Source organism: Thalassophryne amazonica, chromosome 3 (assembly GCF_902500255.1).
Source record: "Thalassophryne amazonica chromosome 3, fThaAma1.1, whole genome shotgun sequence".
Taxonomy (NCBI): Eukaryota; Metazoa; Chordata; class Actinopteri; order Batrachoidiformes; family Batrachoididae; genus Thalassophryne; species Thalassophryne amazonica.
Genome location: NC_047105.1, coordinates 1,858,459 through 1,875,407, shown reverse-complemented (window position 1 = coordinate 1,875,407; position 16,949 = coordinate 1,858,459). Strand labels below are relative to the sequence as shown.

At 45.6% G+C, this 16,949-nt stretch overlaps 1 protein-coding gene across 3 annotated transcripts in view; it reads right to left on the bottom strand.

Moving 5' to 3' along the window:
- khk (ketohexokinase) overlaps positions 1-16,949 on the bottom strand; it is a 74,612-nt gene that overhangs the window by 40,107 nt on the left and 17,556 nt on the right. Inside the window, exons 2-4 of one of the 3 annotated variants that reach the window (XM_034164431.1) lie at positions 14,608-14,724; positions 3,336-3,470; positions 538-610 (exon numbers count right to left, since the gene is read on the bottom strand). In XM_034164431.1, coding sequence (XP_034020322.1) covers positions 538-610; positions 3,336-3,470; positions 14,608-14,724 — 325 coding nt within the window. Of the gene's footprint in view, positions 1-537; positions 611-2,999; positions 3,135-3,335; positions 3,471-14,607; positions 14,725-16,949 lie in introns of all 3 variants that reach the window. The other 2 variants (XM_034164439.1, XM_034164447.1) reach the window with 2 other exon arrangements.

Sequence of the window (16,949 nt, the reverse complement as noted above, 5' to 3'; positions counted from 1 at the left end):
TGTGGATACAGGCTCAGGAGAATCTGGGATCAAACCTCACTTAACATACAGGAGAATCCGGGCTTGGTTTGTCAGATGATTTACAACACATCCAGGAAGCAGGCAATGAGTCAATAGGTCTGTGCGGGATTTTCTTTGTGTGTGTGTGTGTGTGTGTGCGCGCACGCGCGTTGGGGACTGGTGTTTTAACACCTTGTTTTTTATGATCCACTGAGTGTCAGTTCTGACCTGATTAAAGCAGACTCAGAGTGTAGTCAGCTACATTGGAGGTAAAAAATAATATTAAGATGAAATAAAAATAATTATACAGTTTGTTGATTCTATGTAACATCTGTGGCTTTTAAAAAAAATCTGTCTATTCATTTTAATTAATAGTTTTGTTTCTTTTTATAGCAGTACTGCTGCAGTTTTTTCTTGGTCTGCATTTTTAAAATACGTTTTTAAATGTTCTTATGTTTTGTAATTTACTTATTTCAGAACGTAGGTCAGAACATAGGTCAGGAGGCAGGGCTTACAGTGGTGAACAGAGACTCGTACCTCCCAGTGGATCCATTTGAACTGACGGAGGTCGACCTTGGAGAAGTCTGTGGCTGTGACATCAGGAAGGTTCCTGACACAAGACGAGGACATGAGATTATTTCCCTGAAAACCCAAACACCTCGTCCCTCCATCATTCACGTTTTATCATCTGAAGGCTGGTCTCTGGACAATCAGAGAATTCTTCTGTGAATGAGGAGCTAATGACGGGACTGAGACAGGACGTGTCGGGAGAACAGAGGACGAAGACTCACCAGGAACACTGACAGTCCAATCTGGACCTGATCAGTACCACCTCATGGGACTGAATGACACCGGGTCCAGCCTCAGTGAATCAGGACCTACACAGACATGTACGGTGGCCATCCAGGGTGGCAGCTGCAGCCACTCAGAAATGTTCGAGACATTTTGAAAAGTGCACCACATCATTTATCTGATCATAAAGACTCCATAAAGGCATAGTGTGGATCATCTGTGACTGAACCTTCTGGACTTATTGGACAAAAAGAGCAAAAATAAGGACAAAGGGCAGTTTCAGTTTGTACACGGGTCAAAGGTTAAAAAGTTATAAACGGTAAATGGACTGCATTTATATCACGCTTTTCCATCTGCATCAGACACTCAAAGCGCTTTACAATAATGCCTCACATTCACCCCAATGTCAGGCTGCTGCCATACAAGGTGCTCACTATACACCGGGAGCAACTAGGGGATTAAGGACCTTGCCCAAGGGCCCTTAGTGATTTTCCAGTCAGGCTGGGATTTGAACTGAGGATCCTCTGGTCTCAAGCCCAACGCTTAACCATTAGACCATCACCTCCCCTCCAATTCCAGTTAAAAAGTGAATTAGTACTTTTTAAAACTGTCAACTCAGCCAATAATTTGCACGATTTGAAGATGGAGAGACGATGTCAACAAAAGCTGCTTCTGAACATCTCAGAGGTTCACAGCTCCAAAGAAAGAGTCGCTTCCAGAAGGGGACAATGGGAAAAATCAGGATGAAAGCATAAAAATGACTCCAGCATCTAAGTGGTCCACATTCAGCGCGTCACACTCGACCCCCGTCCCGGTGGAGACCACATCAGAAAGGGATTCAGTGTTTGTGGAAAACCAGAAAGCTGTGATCCTCCAACAGCACAGGGACGGAGTGAAGTGGAGCGCTTCCCCGTTTAACACCTGTTTCTTTTCCAGACCCGAGTTTGGAACCTAGAACCTTTGGGGCCCTGTCACGATGAACTATAGTGCACGTGGTGCCTGTCCACGTCCATGTTGCGTCCCTGCTGGTCCCTTGAGGCTGTCACCTGTCCGTCCCTGTAACACTCAGGTCCACCTGAACCTGCTCAGACGTTCATTGACAGGAGCTGCGAACTCCTCCTCCTCCTGATGGCCCGTCCCACCTCCGGACCCGTCTTGGTCCCCATTGGTTTGATTTTAGTTTGTCCTGTCCTGGATAGAGACTCATCTGGACAGACAGCAGAAAAAGTCTCTGCTGGACTTCAGACCAGGTTGTGGGCGCTCTGTGGCGCCTCATGGTGACAGTGCACCGACACTGCGCCTGACCACAACAAGAACATTTTCTGTTTCAAGAACTCGAATGTTGTCAGTCAGAAAGGGGCGGCGACACGTCGCTGCTCTGCAGCGGGACAATGATGACGCCTCCTGTGACTTTGATGGAGGGAGGCGGCATTTCTCGTGTTCACCACAACCAGCAGAAAAAACAAAATATTCGACAACAAAGGCACACACGCACACGCACACACACACAGCAGAAAATCTGTTGGATTTAAAGTAATTACATCAGAAGCAGGATGAGCTCATTCCAACATTTGACGGATCCAAAATTCATTTTGCTTTTTCTTCAATTACACAAAATTTAATGAACAATTAATGCAAGTGGAAGCATTTTTGGATGAAATCACTAAATGATGAATTGACTGCCAATCCAACACAGTGCATAATCAGGATCAGGTGAGATGTCTTCAGGGTCAGGGGTCAAACACCGTTCACAAAGTAACCTTTGACTGACGGTGCTGGAAACTCTCAGCGAGCTTTTCTCCATCTGCAGATTCATAACATCATTTGTGACGACGTTCGATCAGCAGGTTCAAGTTTTTCCTCAAATGGAATCTGACACTAAGATCACCAACATCTGCCAAATAAATCTGTTCTATGGACAAATGTTTACTAAAAGTTGTTTTTTTGTGGCTCCACCTGGTGGTAACTTCAAGCCTCTACATGTTTCAAACTGCAATGACAACAGCACCACCTAGAGGTCATCAATAGGCTGTCCTTCTTGATTTCAGAGTGAGACTTTGAACATTTGAGAAAAATGTCACATGCTGAAAGCCAACAGCCCTGTAGACCGAAACGTGGCATCTCCATGGTAAGAGAAAGACTCTGAAAGCTCAAAGTCCTTTTGTGAACGGTTTCTGACCCCCACCGACTCATCTGGTTTGTCTTACGTGTCAGAGAGAACAACAGTACGTGAGCCACTGGAAGGACAAACCACACAACATGCACAGGGTGTTTGACCTTTGACCTGCCAGACCAATTCTGAGATGTCCACCAAACGTCTTGAGAAATCCTCCACGATGAAACTGAGAGACAGAGACACGTATTCTGACTGGTGGAAGACGAGGAGCACATTAGACCAAACAGACATATGACCCTCTCCCATTCAAGACGACAGCGACGCTGAAATAAAGGTGGTTATCTTCCTCACACACACACACACACACACACACACACACACACACACACACACACACACACACACACACACACACACACACACACACCTGTTTGTGTGTAGGATGGTGCGACTTCCTGTGGAGGTGCTGCTGATGACCACAGACACAGGAAGGTCACACTGAGCGTGCTCACACAGCAGAGTGACGTCAACGTGGGACTGGTGAAAATCCTCCAGAACAAAACTAAAGAAGCAAAAAAACTGCAGCTCACGCTTCTGTCCTCAGCTGAAATCCAATAACCATCAGGAAGATCAGACAGGAGACAAGAAGGGAAGAAGGAAAAGAAGAAAAAGCAGCAAAGAGGAGCTAGGAGACATGGATACAGGACACATGCAGCGGGGACACAAGAACATTAACTCTGGACTGGAAACAGAGGCAAAGGTTCCCATTTTTAGAAAAGACACCAGAGGATGTGTTCCGATTCTGTATCAACACATCAGCAAACCACTGCAAAATTTCTTGGGGGGAAAAAGGGTCAGGGGACTTTACCCACCCAGGCTAAGCCCATGACATATGTTTTATGGACTTGAAAACCAGTGACCAAGTCATTCTTTGCGTCGCAGCCCTCGTCGAGGACTACGGGCCGTCGCAGCCCTCGTCGAGGACCACGGGCCGTCGCAGCCCTCGTCGAGGACCATCTGATCCCTGTTTGACCACAGTGAAAGCACTGTTTGCTGCACAGCTGGAAGACAAACATATTCTTTGTCAGTGATTGACTTTTTCAAGGTTCTATCCCATCATCAATTCTTTTTGTAACATTACAGCGAATTTCAGTGCACACCAGAAGGTTACAGAGTATCCTAGGGCAAGGGTAACATCTAGATCTTACTTGTGTATATCACCTTGAGGCAGTTTTTCTTAATTTGGCATTGCATAAATAAACTGAATTCAATCAAACCCATCTGAAAATTATATCTAACCATTTCTCAAATGATGATCTGAGAAGCAAGAAAAAGAGCTCCAGACTGTCCATCAGAGACAGGTCAGTGATCTCCGCACTCGCCATCACATATGGGGCAGTAACAGACCACATTACACCCATTTTGGTGTCTCTTCACTGGCTTCCTGCCCCAGTGAGATCATAGTTTAAGGTTCTACTACTAGTCTATAAAATTGTTCATGGACTGGCACTTACCTACCTAAGCTGACCTAATTAAACCTTACGTACCGGCCTGGGCTCTGTGTTCTCAGGGTGCAGGACTACTTTGTGTCCCTAGGGTGAATAAGAAGTCTGGGTCACAGAGCTTTCTCTTATCGTGCCCCTGTTCTGTGGAATGATCTCCCTGCATCAATAAAACAGTCAGATTCTGTAGAGACTTTCAAGTCCGGACTTAAGACGCACTTATTTTCCCTATGCTTTTTACTCTTAATTCATTTTATTAGTAAACGGAGCGTGCTGCGGCCTCAACTTTACCTAAATTCTGGGTCTTTTAGTGAAGTTTAGGGCTAGTGGCCGGCAATCACCTTCATATTTCTTCTGTTTTTCTTCTTGTTTAATGCTGACAAATTATACAGTATTTCTTGTCTTTCTGATGCCTGATTCTGTTTTTCTCTGTTTAAGGTGCAGCTCCATCCAGAGATGGGAGTTGTATTTGTGCTGGAGACCCTCCTGTCCTGTGCACCGGCAACATTTCTTGTATAGTCATTTTATCAGCTGTGTGAGTATCATGGCCCAAGCAGAGGGTCACCCCTTTGAGTCTGGTCTGCTTGAGGTTTCTTCCTCAAATCATCAGAGGGAGTTTTTTTTCTTACCACTGTCACCTGAGTTCTTGCTCTGGGGGTTGGTAAGGTTAGACCTTACATGTGTGAAGTGCCTTGAGGCAACTTTGTTGTGATTTGGTGTTATATAAATTAAATGAAAATGTTCTTGAATTCAAGATTTAAGTCATTATTTGTTTGAATTTTGTTCCCATTGTGTCTTGTACAATAATACTACATCCAACCTTAGTGACATGAAATTTAGAGTTCCACAGGCATCCATCCTAGGTCCCCTGCTTTTGTCACTTTATATAGCACCCCTTGAGCATATTCTGTGGTGTTGTGGGATTACCTTTCACTGCTATCCTGATGATAATCCAGTTATACATGCTGATAATTGCTGCTAATCTCATTCACATAAAATCCTTAGAAGATTGCCTTGCATCAGTGAGAAGCTGATGTCTAGTAATTTCTTACTTTTAAACTCTGATAAGACTGAAATGATGGTTCTTGATCCAGTGAGACATCAGCATCAATTTGACCAGTTAACACTTAGCCTAGGCTCATGTGTCACACTTCACATTGACAAAGTGAGGAACCTTGGGGTAATTTTTGATCCTACATTGTCTTTTGAGCTCCACATTAGAAATATTAAGAGGACTGCTTTCTTCCACCTGTGAAATATAGCGAAGATTCGTCCCATCCTGTCTATGGCTGATGCTGAGACCCTGATTCATGTATTTGTCTCTTCTAGATTGGACTACTGCAGTGTTCTACACTCAACAAAAATATAAACGCAACACTTTTAGTTTTGCTCCCATTTTGTATGAGATGAACTCAAAATATAAACGCAACACTTTTAGTTTTGCTCCCATTTTGTATGAGATGAACTCAAAGATCTAAAACTTTTTCCACATACACAATATCACCATTTCCCTCAAATATTATTCACAAACCAGTCTAAATCTGTGATAGTGAGCACTTCTCCTTTGCTGAGATAATCCATCCCACCTCACAGGTGTGCCATATCAAGATGCTGATTAGACACCATGATTAGTGCACAGGTGTGCCTTAGACTGCCCACAATAAAAGGCCACTCTGAAAGGTGCAGTTTTATCACACAGCACAATGCCACAGATGTCGCAAGATTTGAGGGAGTGTGCAATTGGCATGCTGACAGCAGGAATGTCAACCAGAGCTGTTGCTCGTGTATTGAATGTTCATTTCTCTACCATAAGCCGTCTCCAAAGGCGTTTCAGAGAATTTGGCAGTACATCCAACCAGCCTCACAACCGCAGACCACGTGTAACCACACCAGCCCAGGACCTCCACATCCAGCATGTTCACCTCCAAGATCGTCTGAGACCAGCCACTCAGACAGCTGCTGAAACAATCGGTTTGAATAACCAAAGAATTTCTGCACAAATTGTCAGAAACCGTCTCAGGGAAGCTCATCTGCATGCTCGTCGTCCTCATCGGGGTCTCGACCTGACTCCAGTTCGTCGTCCTAACTGACTTGAGTGGGCAAATGCTCACATTCGCTGCCGTTTGGCACATTGGAGAGGTGTTCTCTTCACGGATGAATCCCGGTTCACACTGTTCAGGGCAGATGGCAGACAGCGTGTGTGGCGTCGTGTGGGTGAGCGGTTTTCTGATGTCAATGTTGTGGATCGAGTGGCCCATGGTGGCGGTGGGGTTATGGTATGGGCAGGTGTCTGTTATGGACGAAGAACACAGGTGCATTTTATTGATGGCATTTTGAATGCACAGAGATACCGTGACGAGATCCTGAGGCCCATTGTTGTGCCATACATCCAAGAACATCACCTCATGTTGCAGCAGGATAATGCACGGCCCCATGTTGCAAGGATCTGTACACAATTCTTGGAAGCTGAAAATGTCCCAGTTCTTGCATGGCCGGCATACTCACCGGACATGTCACCCATTGAGCATGTTTGGGATGCTCTGGACCGGCGTATACGACAGCGTGTACCAGTTCCTGCCAATATCCAGCAACTTTGCACAGCCATTGAAGAGGAGTGGACCAACATTCCACAGGCCACAATTGACAACCTGATCAACTCTATGCGAAGGAGATGTGTTGCACTGCATGAGGCAAATGGTGGTCACACCAGATACTGACTGGTATCCCCCCCCAATAAAGCAAAACTGCACCTTTCAGAGTGGCCTTTTATTGTGGGCAGTCTAAGGCACACCTGTGCACTAATCATGGTGTCTAATCAGCATCTTGATATGGCACACCTGTGAGGTGGGATGGATTATCTCAGCAAAGGAGAAGTGCTCACTATCACAGATTTAGACTGATTTGTGAACAATATTTGAGGGAAATGGTGATATTGTGTATGTGGAAAAAGTTTTAGATCTTTGAGTTCATCTCATACAAAATGGGAGCAAAACCAAAAGTGTTGCATTTATATTTTTGTTGAGTGTATTTTCTGGTTTACCGCAGTCCAACATTAGGGCTCTCCAATTGATTCAAAATGCTGCAGCCAGACCTTTGACACAAAGCAGAAAGTTCGACCACATTGGGACCTTAGTGTGGCCTTCAACTATTCAGGGGGTTTGGATCATATCGCCCACAGCAACATCGGCATCTTGTCCGCACCAACTAGAAGCTGGATGATGGAAAAATGATTCCACACAATGGCCAGATGTTTAATATCCTGATATTTATTTCTACCTCCTCCTGTCGGTTCATCACCTGCATAGGGGGCCATGGGGGTCGGGTGCAGAGAGGACTGGGTGGAGGGCGAGGGCGGGTGGCCCGGTCCACACTCACAGCCTCTGGCTGTCAGGACGTGGAATGTCATCTCGCTGGGGGGGAAGGAGCCTGAGCTTTTGAGGGAGGTTGAGAGGTACCGACTAGAGATAGTCGGGCTCACCTCCACGCACAGCTTGGGCTCTGGTACCCAACTCCTGGAGAGGGGCTGGGCGCTCCACTTTTCTGGCATTGCCCACGGGAAGAGGTGGTGGGCGGGGTCAGCATTGCTTATTGCTCCCTAGCTCAGTCGCCATGTGTTGGAGTTTCCCCCTGTGAACGACAGGGTCACGTCCCTACGCCTTCGGGTTGGAAAAGTCTCACACTGTTGTCTCAGCCTATGGCCGAGCGGCAGTGCAGAGTACCCGACCTTCTTGGAGTCCCTGGGAGGGGTACTAGATAGTGCTCCGACTGGGGACTCCATTGTTCTTCTGTGGGACTTCAACACCCACGTGGGCAGCGACAGTGAGACCTGGAGGGGGGTGATCGAGAAGCACGGCCTCCCCGATCTGAACCCGCGTGGTGTTCAGTTGTAGGACTTCTGTGCTAGCCACAGTTTGTCCATCACGAACACCATGTTCGAGCACAAGGGTGTCAATAAGTGCACGTGGCACCGGGACACCCTGAGCTAGAGGTCGATAATCGACTTTGCAGTTGTATCATCTGACCTTTGGCCACGTGTCTCAGACACTCGGGCGAAGAGAGGGGTGATCACCACCTGGTGGTGAGTTGGATCCGCTGGGAGGGGAGGAAGCCGGTCATACCTGGCAGGCCCAAACGTATCGTGAGGGTCTGCTGGGAACGACTGGCGGAACCCTCTGTCAGCGAGGTCTTCAACTCCCACCTCTGGGAGAGCTTCTCCCAGATCCCGGGGAAGGTTGGAGACATGGAGTGGACCATGTTTCCACCTTCATTGTCGATGCAGCTGCTCGCAGCTGTGGTCGCAAGGTCTCTGGTGCCTTTCACTGCAGCAACCGCCGAACCTGGTGGTGGACGCCGGACGTAAGGGGTGCCGTCAAGCTGAAGAAGGAGTCCTACTTGTCTTTGTTGACAGGTGGGACTCCGGAGGCAGCCTGTGGGGTCGCAGAGGCAAAAACTCGGGTCTGGGAGGAGTTCGAAGAGGCCATGGAGGAGGACTCTAGGTTGGCCTCGAAGAAATTCTGGCAAACCGTCCGATGCCTCAGTAGAGGCAGAAGCAGCTCTCCACCCACACCATCTACAGTGCGGGTGGGAAGCTGTTGACCCTGACTGGGGATGTTGTCGGGTGGTGGAAGGAATACTTCGAGGATCTCCTCAATCTCATCATCACGTCTTCCGAAGAGGAAGCAGAGACTGGGCACTCAGAGGCAGACTCATCCATCACCCAGGCCGAAGTCACCAAGGTGGTCAGAAAGCTCCTTGGTGGCAAGGCTCCTGGGGTAGATGAAATCTGTCCGGAGTACCTTAAGTCTCTGGATGTTGTGGGACTGTGTTGGTTGACACGTCACGTCACAGCACACTGGACCAGCTCTACGCCCTCCATCGGGTGCTCGAGGGTTCATGGGAGTTCACCCAACCAGTCCACATGTGTTTTGTGGATCTGGGGAAGGCATTCAACCTTGTCCCTCAAGGCGCCCTGTGGGGGAGGGGGGTAATAAGTGTAGCTTATTCGTAGCTTTGGAGGCCAGGCTGGGCGAATTGGAGACTCGGCTCCGCAGCTTGGAAAATCCTACAGCTAGCCAGGCCCCTGTAGTCGGTGCGGACCAAGGTAGCTTAGCCGCCGTTAGTTCCCTCCCGGCAGATCCCGAGCAGCCGGGAAAGCAGGCCGACTGGGTGACTGTGAGGAGGAAGCATAGTCCTAAACAGAAGCCCCGTGTACACCGCCAACCCGTTCACATCTCTAACCGTTTTTCCCCACTCAGCGACACACCCGCTGAGGATCAAACTCTGGTTATTGGCGACTCTGTTTTGAGAAATGTGAAGTTAGCGACACCAGCAACCATAGTCAATTGTCTTCCGGGGGCCAGAGCAGGCGACATTGAAGGAAATTTGAAACTGCTGGCTAAGGCTATGCGTAAATTTGTTAAGATTGTAATTCACGTCGGCAGTAATGACACCCGGTTACGCCAATCGGAGGTCACTAAAATTAATATTGAAACGGTGTGTAACTTTGCAAAAACAATGTCAGACTCTGTAGTTTTCTCTGGGCCCCTCCCCAATCGGACCGGGAGTGACATGTTTAGCCGCATGTTCTCCTTGAATTGCTGGCTGTCTGAGTGGTGTCCAAAAAATGAGGTGGGCTTCATAGATAATTGGCAAAGCTTCTGGGGAAAACCTGGTCTTGTTAGGAGAGACGGCATCCATCCCACTTTGGATGGAGCAGCTCTCATTTCTAGAAATCTGGCCAGTTTTCTTAAATCCTCCAAACCGTGACTATCCAGGGTTGGGACCAGGAAGCAGAGTTGTAGTCTTACACACCTCTCTGCAGCTTCTCTCCCCCTGCCATCCCCTCATTACCCCATCCCAGACCACCAACAACCAGTAAAAATCTATTTAAGCATAAAAATTCAAAAAGAAAAAATAATATAGCACCTTCAACTGCACCACAGACTAAAACAGTTAAATGTGGTCTATTAAACATTAGATCTCTCTCTTCTAAATCCCTGTTAGTAAATGATATAATAATTGATCAACATATTGATTTATTCTGCCTTACAGAAACCTGGTTACAGCAGGATGAATATGTTAGTTTAAATGAGTCAACACCCCCGAGTCACACTAACTGCCAGAATGCTCGTAGCACGGGCCGAGGCGGAGGATTAGCAGCAATCTTCCATTCCAGCTTATTAATTAATCAAAAACCCAGACGGAGCTTTAATTCATTTGAAAGCTTGTCTCTTAGTCTTGTCCATCCAAATTGGAAGTCCCAAAAAACAGTTTTATTTGTTGTTATCTATCATCCACCTGGTCGTTACTGTGAGTTTCTCTGTGAATTTTCGGACCTTTTGTCTGATTATAGTGGGCGATTTTAACATCCACACAGATGCTGAGAATGACAGCCTCAACACTGCATTTAATCTATTGTTAGACTCGATTGGCTTTGCTCAAAATGTAAATGAGTCCACCCACCACTTTAATCATATCTTAGATCTTGTTCTGACTTATGGTATGGAAATTGAAGACTTAACAGTATTCCCTGAAACCCCCTTCTGTCTGATCATTTCTTAATAACATTTACATTTACTCTGATGGACTACCCAGCAGTGGGGAATAAGTTTCATTACAGTAGAAGTCTTTCAGAAAGCGCTGTAACTAGGTTTAAGGATATGATTCCTTCTTTATGTTCTCCAATGCCATATACCAACACAGGGCAGAGTAGCTACCTAAACTCTGTGAGTGAGACAAAGAGTCTGTTGCTCTATAAAAAAGCCCTCCGTAAAGCTAGGACATCTTACTACTCATCACTAATTGAAGAAAATAAGAACAACCCCAGGTTTCTTTTCAGCACTGTAGCCAGGCTGACAAAGAGTCAGCGCTCTATTGAGCCGAGTATTCCTTTAACTTTAACTAGTAATGACTTCATGACTTTCTTTGCTAATAAAATTTTAACTATTAGAGAAAAAATTACTCATAACCATCCCAAAGACATATCGTTCTCTTTGGCTGCTTTCAGTGATGCCGGTATTTGGTTAGACTCTTTCTCTCCGATTGTTCTGTCTGAGTTATTTTCATTAGTTACTTCCTCCAAACCATCAACATGTCTATTAGACCCCATTCCTACCAGGCTGCTCAAGGAAGCCCTACCATTAATTAATGCTTCGATCTTAAATATGATCAATCTATCTTTATTAGTTGGCTATGTACCACAGGCTTTTAAGGTGGCAGTAATTAAACCATTACTTAAAAAGCCATCACTTGACCCAGCTATCTTAGCTAATTATAGGCCAATCTCCAACCTTCCTTTTCTCTCAAAAATTCTTGAAAGGGTAGTTGTACAACAGCTAACTGATCATCTGCAGAGGAATGGTCTATTTGAAGAGTTTCAGTCAGGTTTTAGAATTCATCATAGTACAGAAACAGCATTAGTGAAGGTTACAAATGATCTTATGGCCTCAGACAGTGGACTCATCTCTGTGCTTGTTCTGTTAGACCTCAGTGCTGCTTTTGATACTGCTGACCATAAAATTTTATTACAGAGATTAGAGCATGCCATAGGTATTAAAGGCACTGCGCTGCAGTGGTTTGAATCATATTTATCTAATAGATTACAATTTGTTCATGTAAATGGGGAATCTTCTTCACAGACTAAGGTTAATTATGGAGTTCCACAAGGTTCTGTGCTAGGACCAATTTTATTCACTTTATACATGTTTCCCTTAGGCAGTATTATTAGACAGCATTGCTTAAATTTTCATTGTTACGCAGATGATACCCAGCTTTATCTATCCATGAAGCCAGAGGACACACACCAATTAGCTAAACTGCAGGATTGTCTTACAGACATAAAGACATGGATGACCTCTAATTTCCTGCTTTTAAATTCAGATAAAACTGAAGTTATTGTACTTGGCCCCACAAATCTTAGAAACATGGTGTCTAACCAGATCCTTACTCTGGTTGGCATTACCCTGACCTCTAGTAATACTGTGAGAAATCTTGGAGTCATTTTTGATCAGGATATGTCATTCAATGCGCATATTAAACAAATATGCAGGACTGCTTTTTTGTATTTACGCAATATCTCTAAAATTAGAAAGGTCTTGTCTCAGAGTGATGCTGAAAAACTAATTCATGCATTTATTTCCTCTAGGCTGGACTATTGTAATTCATTATTATCAGGTTGTCCTAAAAGTTCCCTAAAAAGCCTTCAGTTAATTCAAAATGCTGCAGCTAGAGTACTGACGGGGACTAGAAGGAGAGAGCATATCTCACCCATATTGGCCTCTCTTCATTGGCTTCCTGTTAATTCTAGAATAGAATTTAAAATTCTTATTCTTACTTATAAGGTTTTGAATAATCAGGTCCCATCTTATCTTAGGGACCTCATAGTACCATATCACCCCAATAGAGCGCTTCGCTCTCAGACTGCAGGCTTACTTGTAGTTCCTAGGGTTTGTAAGAGTAGAATGGGAGGCAGAGCCTTCAGCTTTCAGGCTCCTCTCCTGTGGAACCAGCTCCCAATTCAGATCAGGGAGACAGACACCCTCTCTACTTTTAAGATTAGGCTTAAAACTTTCCTTTTTGCTAAAGCTTATAGTTAGGGCTGGATCAGGTGACCCTGAACCATCCCTTAGTTATGCTGCTATAGACTTAGACTGCTGGGGGGGTCCCATGATGCACTGAGTGTTTCTTTCTCTTTTTGCTCTGTATGCACCACTCTGCATTTAATCATTAGTGATTGATCTCTGCTCTCTTCCACAGCATGTCTTTTTCCTGGTTCTCTCCCTCAGCCCCAACCAGTCCCAGCAGAAGACTGCCCCTCCCTGAGCCTGGTTCTGCTGGAGGTTTCTTCCTGTTAAAAGGGAGTTTTTCCTTCCCACTGTCGCCAAGTGCTTGCTCACAGGGGGTCGTTTTGACCGTTGGGGTTTTTCCGTAATTATTGTATGGCTTTGCCTTGCAATATGAAGCGCCTTGGGGTAACTGTTTGTTGTGATTTTGCGCTATATAAATGAAATTGATTTGATTTTGATCTGATGGACAGAATTCCTAGGCGCAGTCAGGGTGTAGAGGGGGTCCGGTTTGGGAACCACAGAATCTCGTCTCTGCTGTTTGCGGACGACGTGGTTCTGTTGGCTTTGTCAAATCAAGACCTTCAGCGTGCAATGGAGTGGTTTGCAGCCGAATGTGAAGTGTGCGAGATAAAAATCAGCACCTCCAAATCCGAGGCCATGGTTCTCGACCGGAAAAAGGTGCTTTGATATCTTCAGGTTGGTGGAGTGTCCTTGCCTCGAGTGGAGGAGTTTAAGTATCTCGGGGTCTTGTTCACAAGAGCGGGACAGATGGAATGTGAGATCGATAGACGGATTGGTGCAGCATCTGCAGTGATGCTGTATCGGACCGTCATGGTGAAGACAGAGCCGAGCAGGGGGGGCAAAGCTCTCAATTTACCGATCGATCTACGTTCCGACCCTCATCTATGGTCATGAGATTTGGCTCATGACCGAAAGAACAAGATTGCGAGTACAAGTGGCCGAGATGAGTTTCCTCCGCAGGGTGGCTGCGCACTCCCTTACAGACAGGGTGAGGAGCTCGGTCACTCGGGAGGAGCTTGGAGTCGAGCCGCTGCACCTCCACGTCAAAAGGAGCCAGCTGAGGTGGCTCAGGCATCTTTTTCGGATGCTCCCTGGACACCTCGCTGGAGAGGTGTTCTGGGCACATCCCATCGGGAGGAGCCCCTGGGTAAGACCCAGGACACGCTGGAGGGACTACGTCTCTCAGCTGCCTTGGGAATGCCTCAGAGTTCCCCTGGAGGAGCTGGGGGAGGTGTGTGTGGATCAGGAGGTCTGGGCGGCTTTGCTTGAGTGACCCAACCTTGGATGAAGTGGAAGAAAATGGATGGATATTTCTACCTCATAGACACACCAGGTGTTTTTTATATTATTTATGTCATGTTTGCATTTTGAACGGCTGCTCTGCCCCAGGAGGGGCTGTGCTGCTGTTGATTTCTCCCAAAGTAACGTGATACTGATGGATGTGATGCATAATCCTCTTGGTGCGTCGTGATGGATTTTAATTTTTGTTCTCGCTTTGTTGGTTCAACCCACCACCTCACATCGCCCAGGCATTAAAAAACTAAAACATGAAAAAAAAAAACTGACATCAACTTACACTGACAACTCCATTACTGCTGCAGTTCTGACTTACTTGGCCGTAGGTCCGGCAGCCAGCGAGCCCATGAAGGCGCACGGCACTCCAAGCAGGGACAGCACTGTGCACGTGTTGGAGGCATTCCCCCCTCGCTGCCAGCGCTGTGACACACACCTGCACGGACCAAACAGACGTCAGTAATGTCACAATCAGCCAAAAAAAAAAAGAAAAAAAAAAAAAGATCAGAATCAGTTTTATTATAAGTGGAAGGAATCTGTTCAAGATATAACCTTCAGTACATGTACTAAAAAAACACAAAAAACAAAAAAACACATGAGATAAGAGATAACAGAGAGATCAAAGTCTCACGTTCAGCATCAGTCTCATGGTTTTTATCCATGGCTACTTTAACCCTCCAATCAGAGATCAGTCAGGAAGTATAGCTCCACCCACCACAGGATAACAAACGGGTTATAAAGTCCACTCATGAAGAGAACAAGCATCACTTACCGGTTGACAGCAGGGACCGAGTTAATAAGTCATTAGTCACCAGTCATTAGTCAAGTGGTAAAGTGTGCATGTTTCCAGAGCAGCAGGGTCAGAGTTCAACAGGTAAGTCAATAAAAAACAACAAACATAATACAGTGCGACTCAAATAAAACAGATAGTTCAATAAAACAACAGTTAGTTAAATAAAAATAATAAACACAAGACAACGTTAGTTAAATAAAATTTGCCAGGTGCCTAAATTTGGGCACCCTTGTCATTTTATTGATTAGAATACATTCAGCACTAATTATTGGAACACAAAATTGGTTCAGTAAGCTCATTGACCCCTGAGCTCCTGGTGTTAATGCTGACAGACGACCAGTGTCACAGACCAAACGCACCCCCCCCCCCCCCCCCCGGTGCAGCTCATCCAAGTCTCTTCACCCAAAGCGATCAAATGGATTAATGTGATTATTAACTATCAGGTGACAAAGTAAAACCTCTAACATCATTCTAAAGTCAGTTTGAAGCAGAAACATGGTGATAATGTTTGAGTCACTACTGATGCTCCAAAATGACAGCGGCGCAGTGAACGCATCAGCTAGCAGCTTGTCTGGCTCCACCCCACGCAGCGTGGCGCTCTCAGAGTGACATCTCTGCTATTTTGGCATTGTGGGACAGCTCGCCGGACGACTTTTGCCTGACCCAGCGCTGAATTTGGGGACATGAGAAGTGTGAGAGTGCAGACCATGTTTTTGCTGAGCACAGATGTACATTTTAATTAACAGTCCAGCCCTGAGCAGAGAGCGGTGTGACCGGCTCAGGGCTGACGCTGTTTTCTTCATGTTATGAGAAGACTTGTATCTGTCTGAGGACAGACCATGAGACTGGAGGTTGAAAGCCATAACAACTTTCATATGGATGTGAGAACAGACTTCAAGTCACCATTGTGTTTTTGTATATCGTCTCTTCCATATGTCTCTATGCAACTTTGTTTCAAAACATACAGGAGGCAAGTGGGCGGGGCCTTCAGAGCTGTCTGACAGACAGTGATGAGGGTCATGTTCAGGACCTCTCCCTGATTCAGGAAAGAAATTCAGTGTCTCCATGTGGTTATTCTCTTTCACCAGGTTCAACTCTGACAAAAGCGGAACGAGATGTTGAGTTGTGGTTCCATTTCTCTCTTCTATGGTCAGGATGGAAGCTGGAAAATGGACGGACAACATGCACGGAGACAACTTATTGTAAATGATGAGCTCTACATCTGCCCTGTGGACACGAAAAGCATGCAGAGCCTGATGATGATTATTGATTTGGCTGTTTGCTGTAACAGCAGAAAAGGAAAACAGGAATTTAGAAATTAATGTGAACTGCAATAACGTTTATGGCTAACAGAGTTTTTGGGGGGAATTCTTCTTCTGTCAACATGTAAAAAGTTGATATGTTTTAAAAAATGAGCAGTTGTAAGTGTTCGCACAAGTCCAACATGTCTGAAAACATACCAGACCAGAGCCAGATTAACCAGATTATCAAGAAGGACTTGCAACAGGTAAATGGATCAACAAAGTTCTCGTGCTTGTGTGAGTCGAACATATAGATTATGAATTAAATCATCAATGATCATATTATGACCACGTGAGTCTGTGTTGAGTCCAAACGACACGCAGGAAGTCAGTCTGTCTGCACCGAGAGAATAAAACACAGCAATCTGCATCCACTGGCACCTCTAATGTCACTGTCAACAACTTAGGTAAAGTTAGAAAGATATTCACAGATTCGAAGTTCTCGGCTCAATAGATCTGAAGAGAAACGTTGGAGAAAGACAAACACCACTAGTTTCTAACCTCAGGAAGGTAGACAACAAGCTACAACCTTATTTTGATCCATATGAGCTGAAAAAAAAAATAACT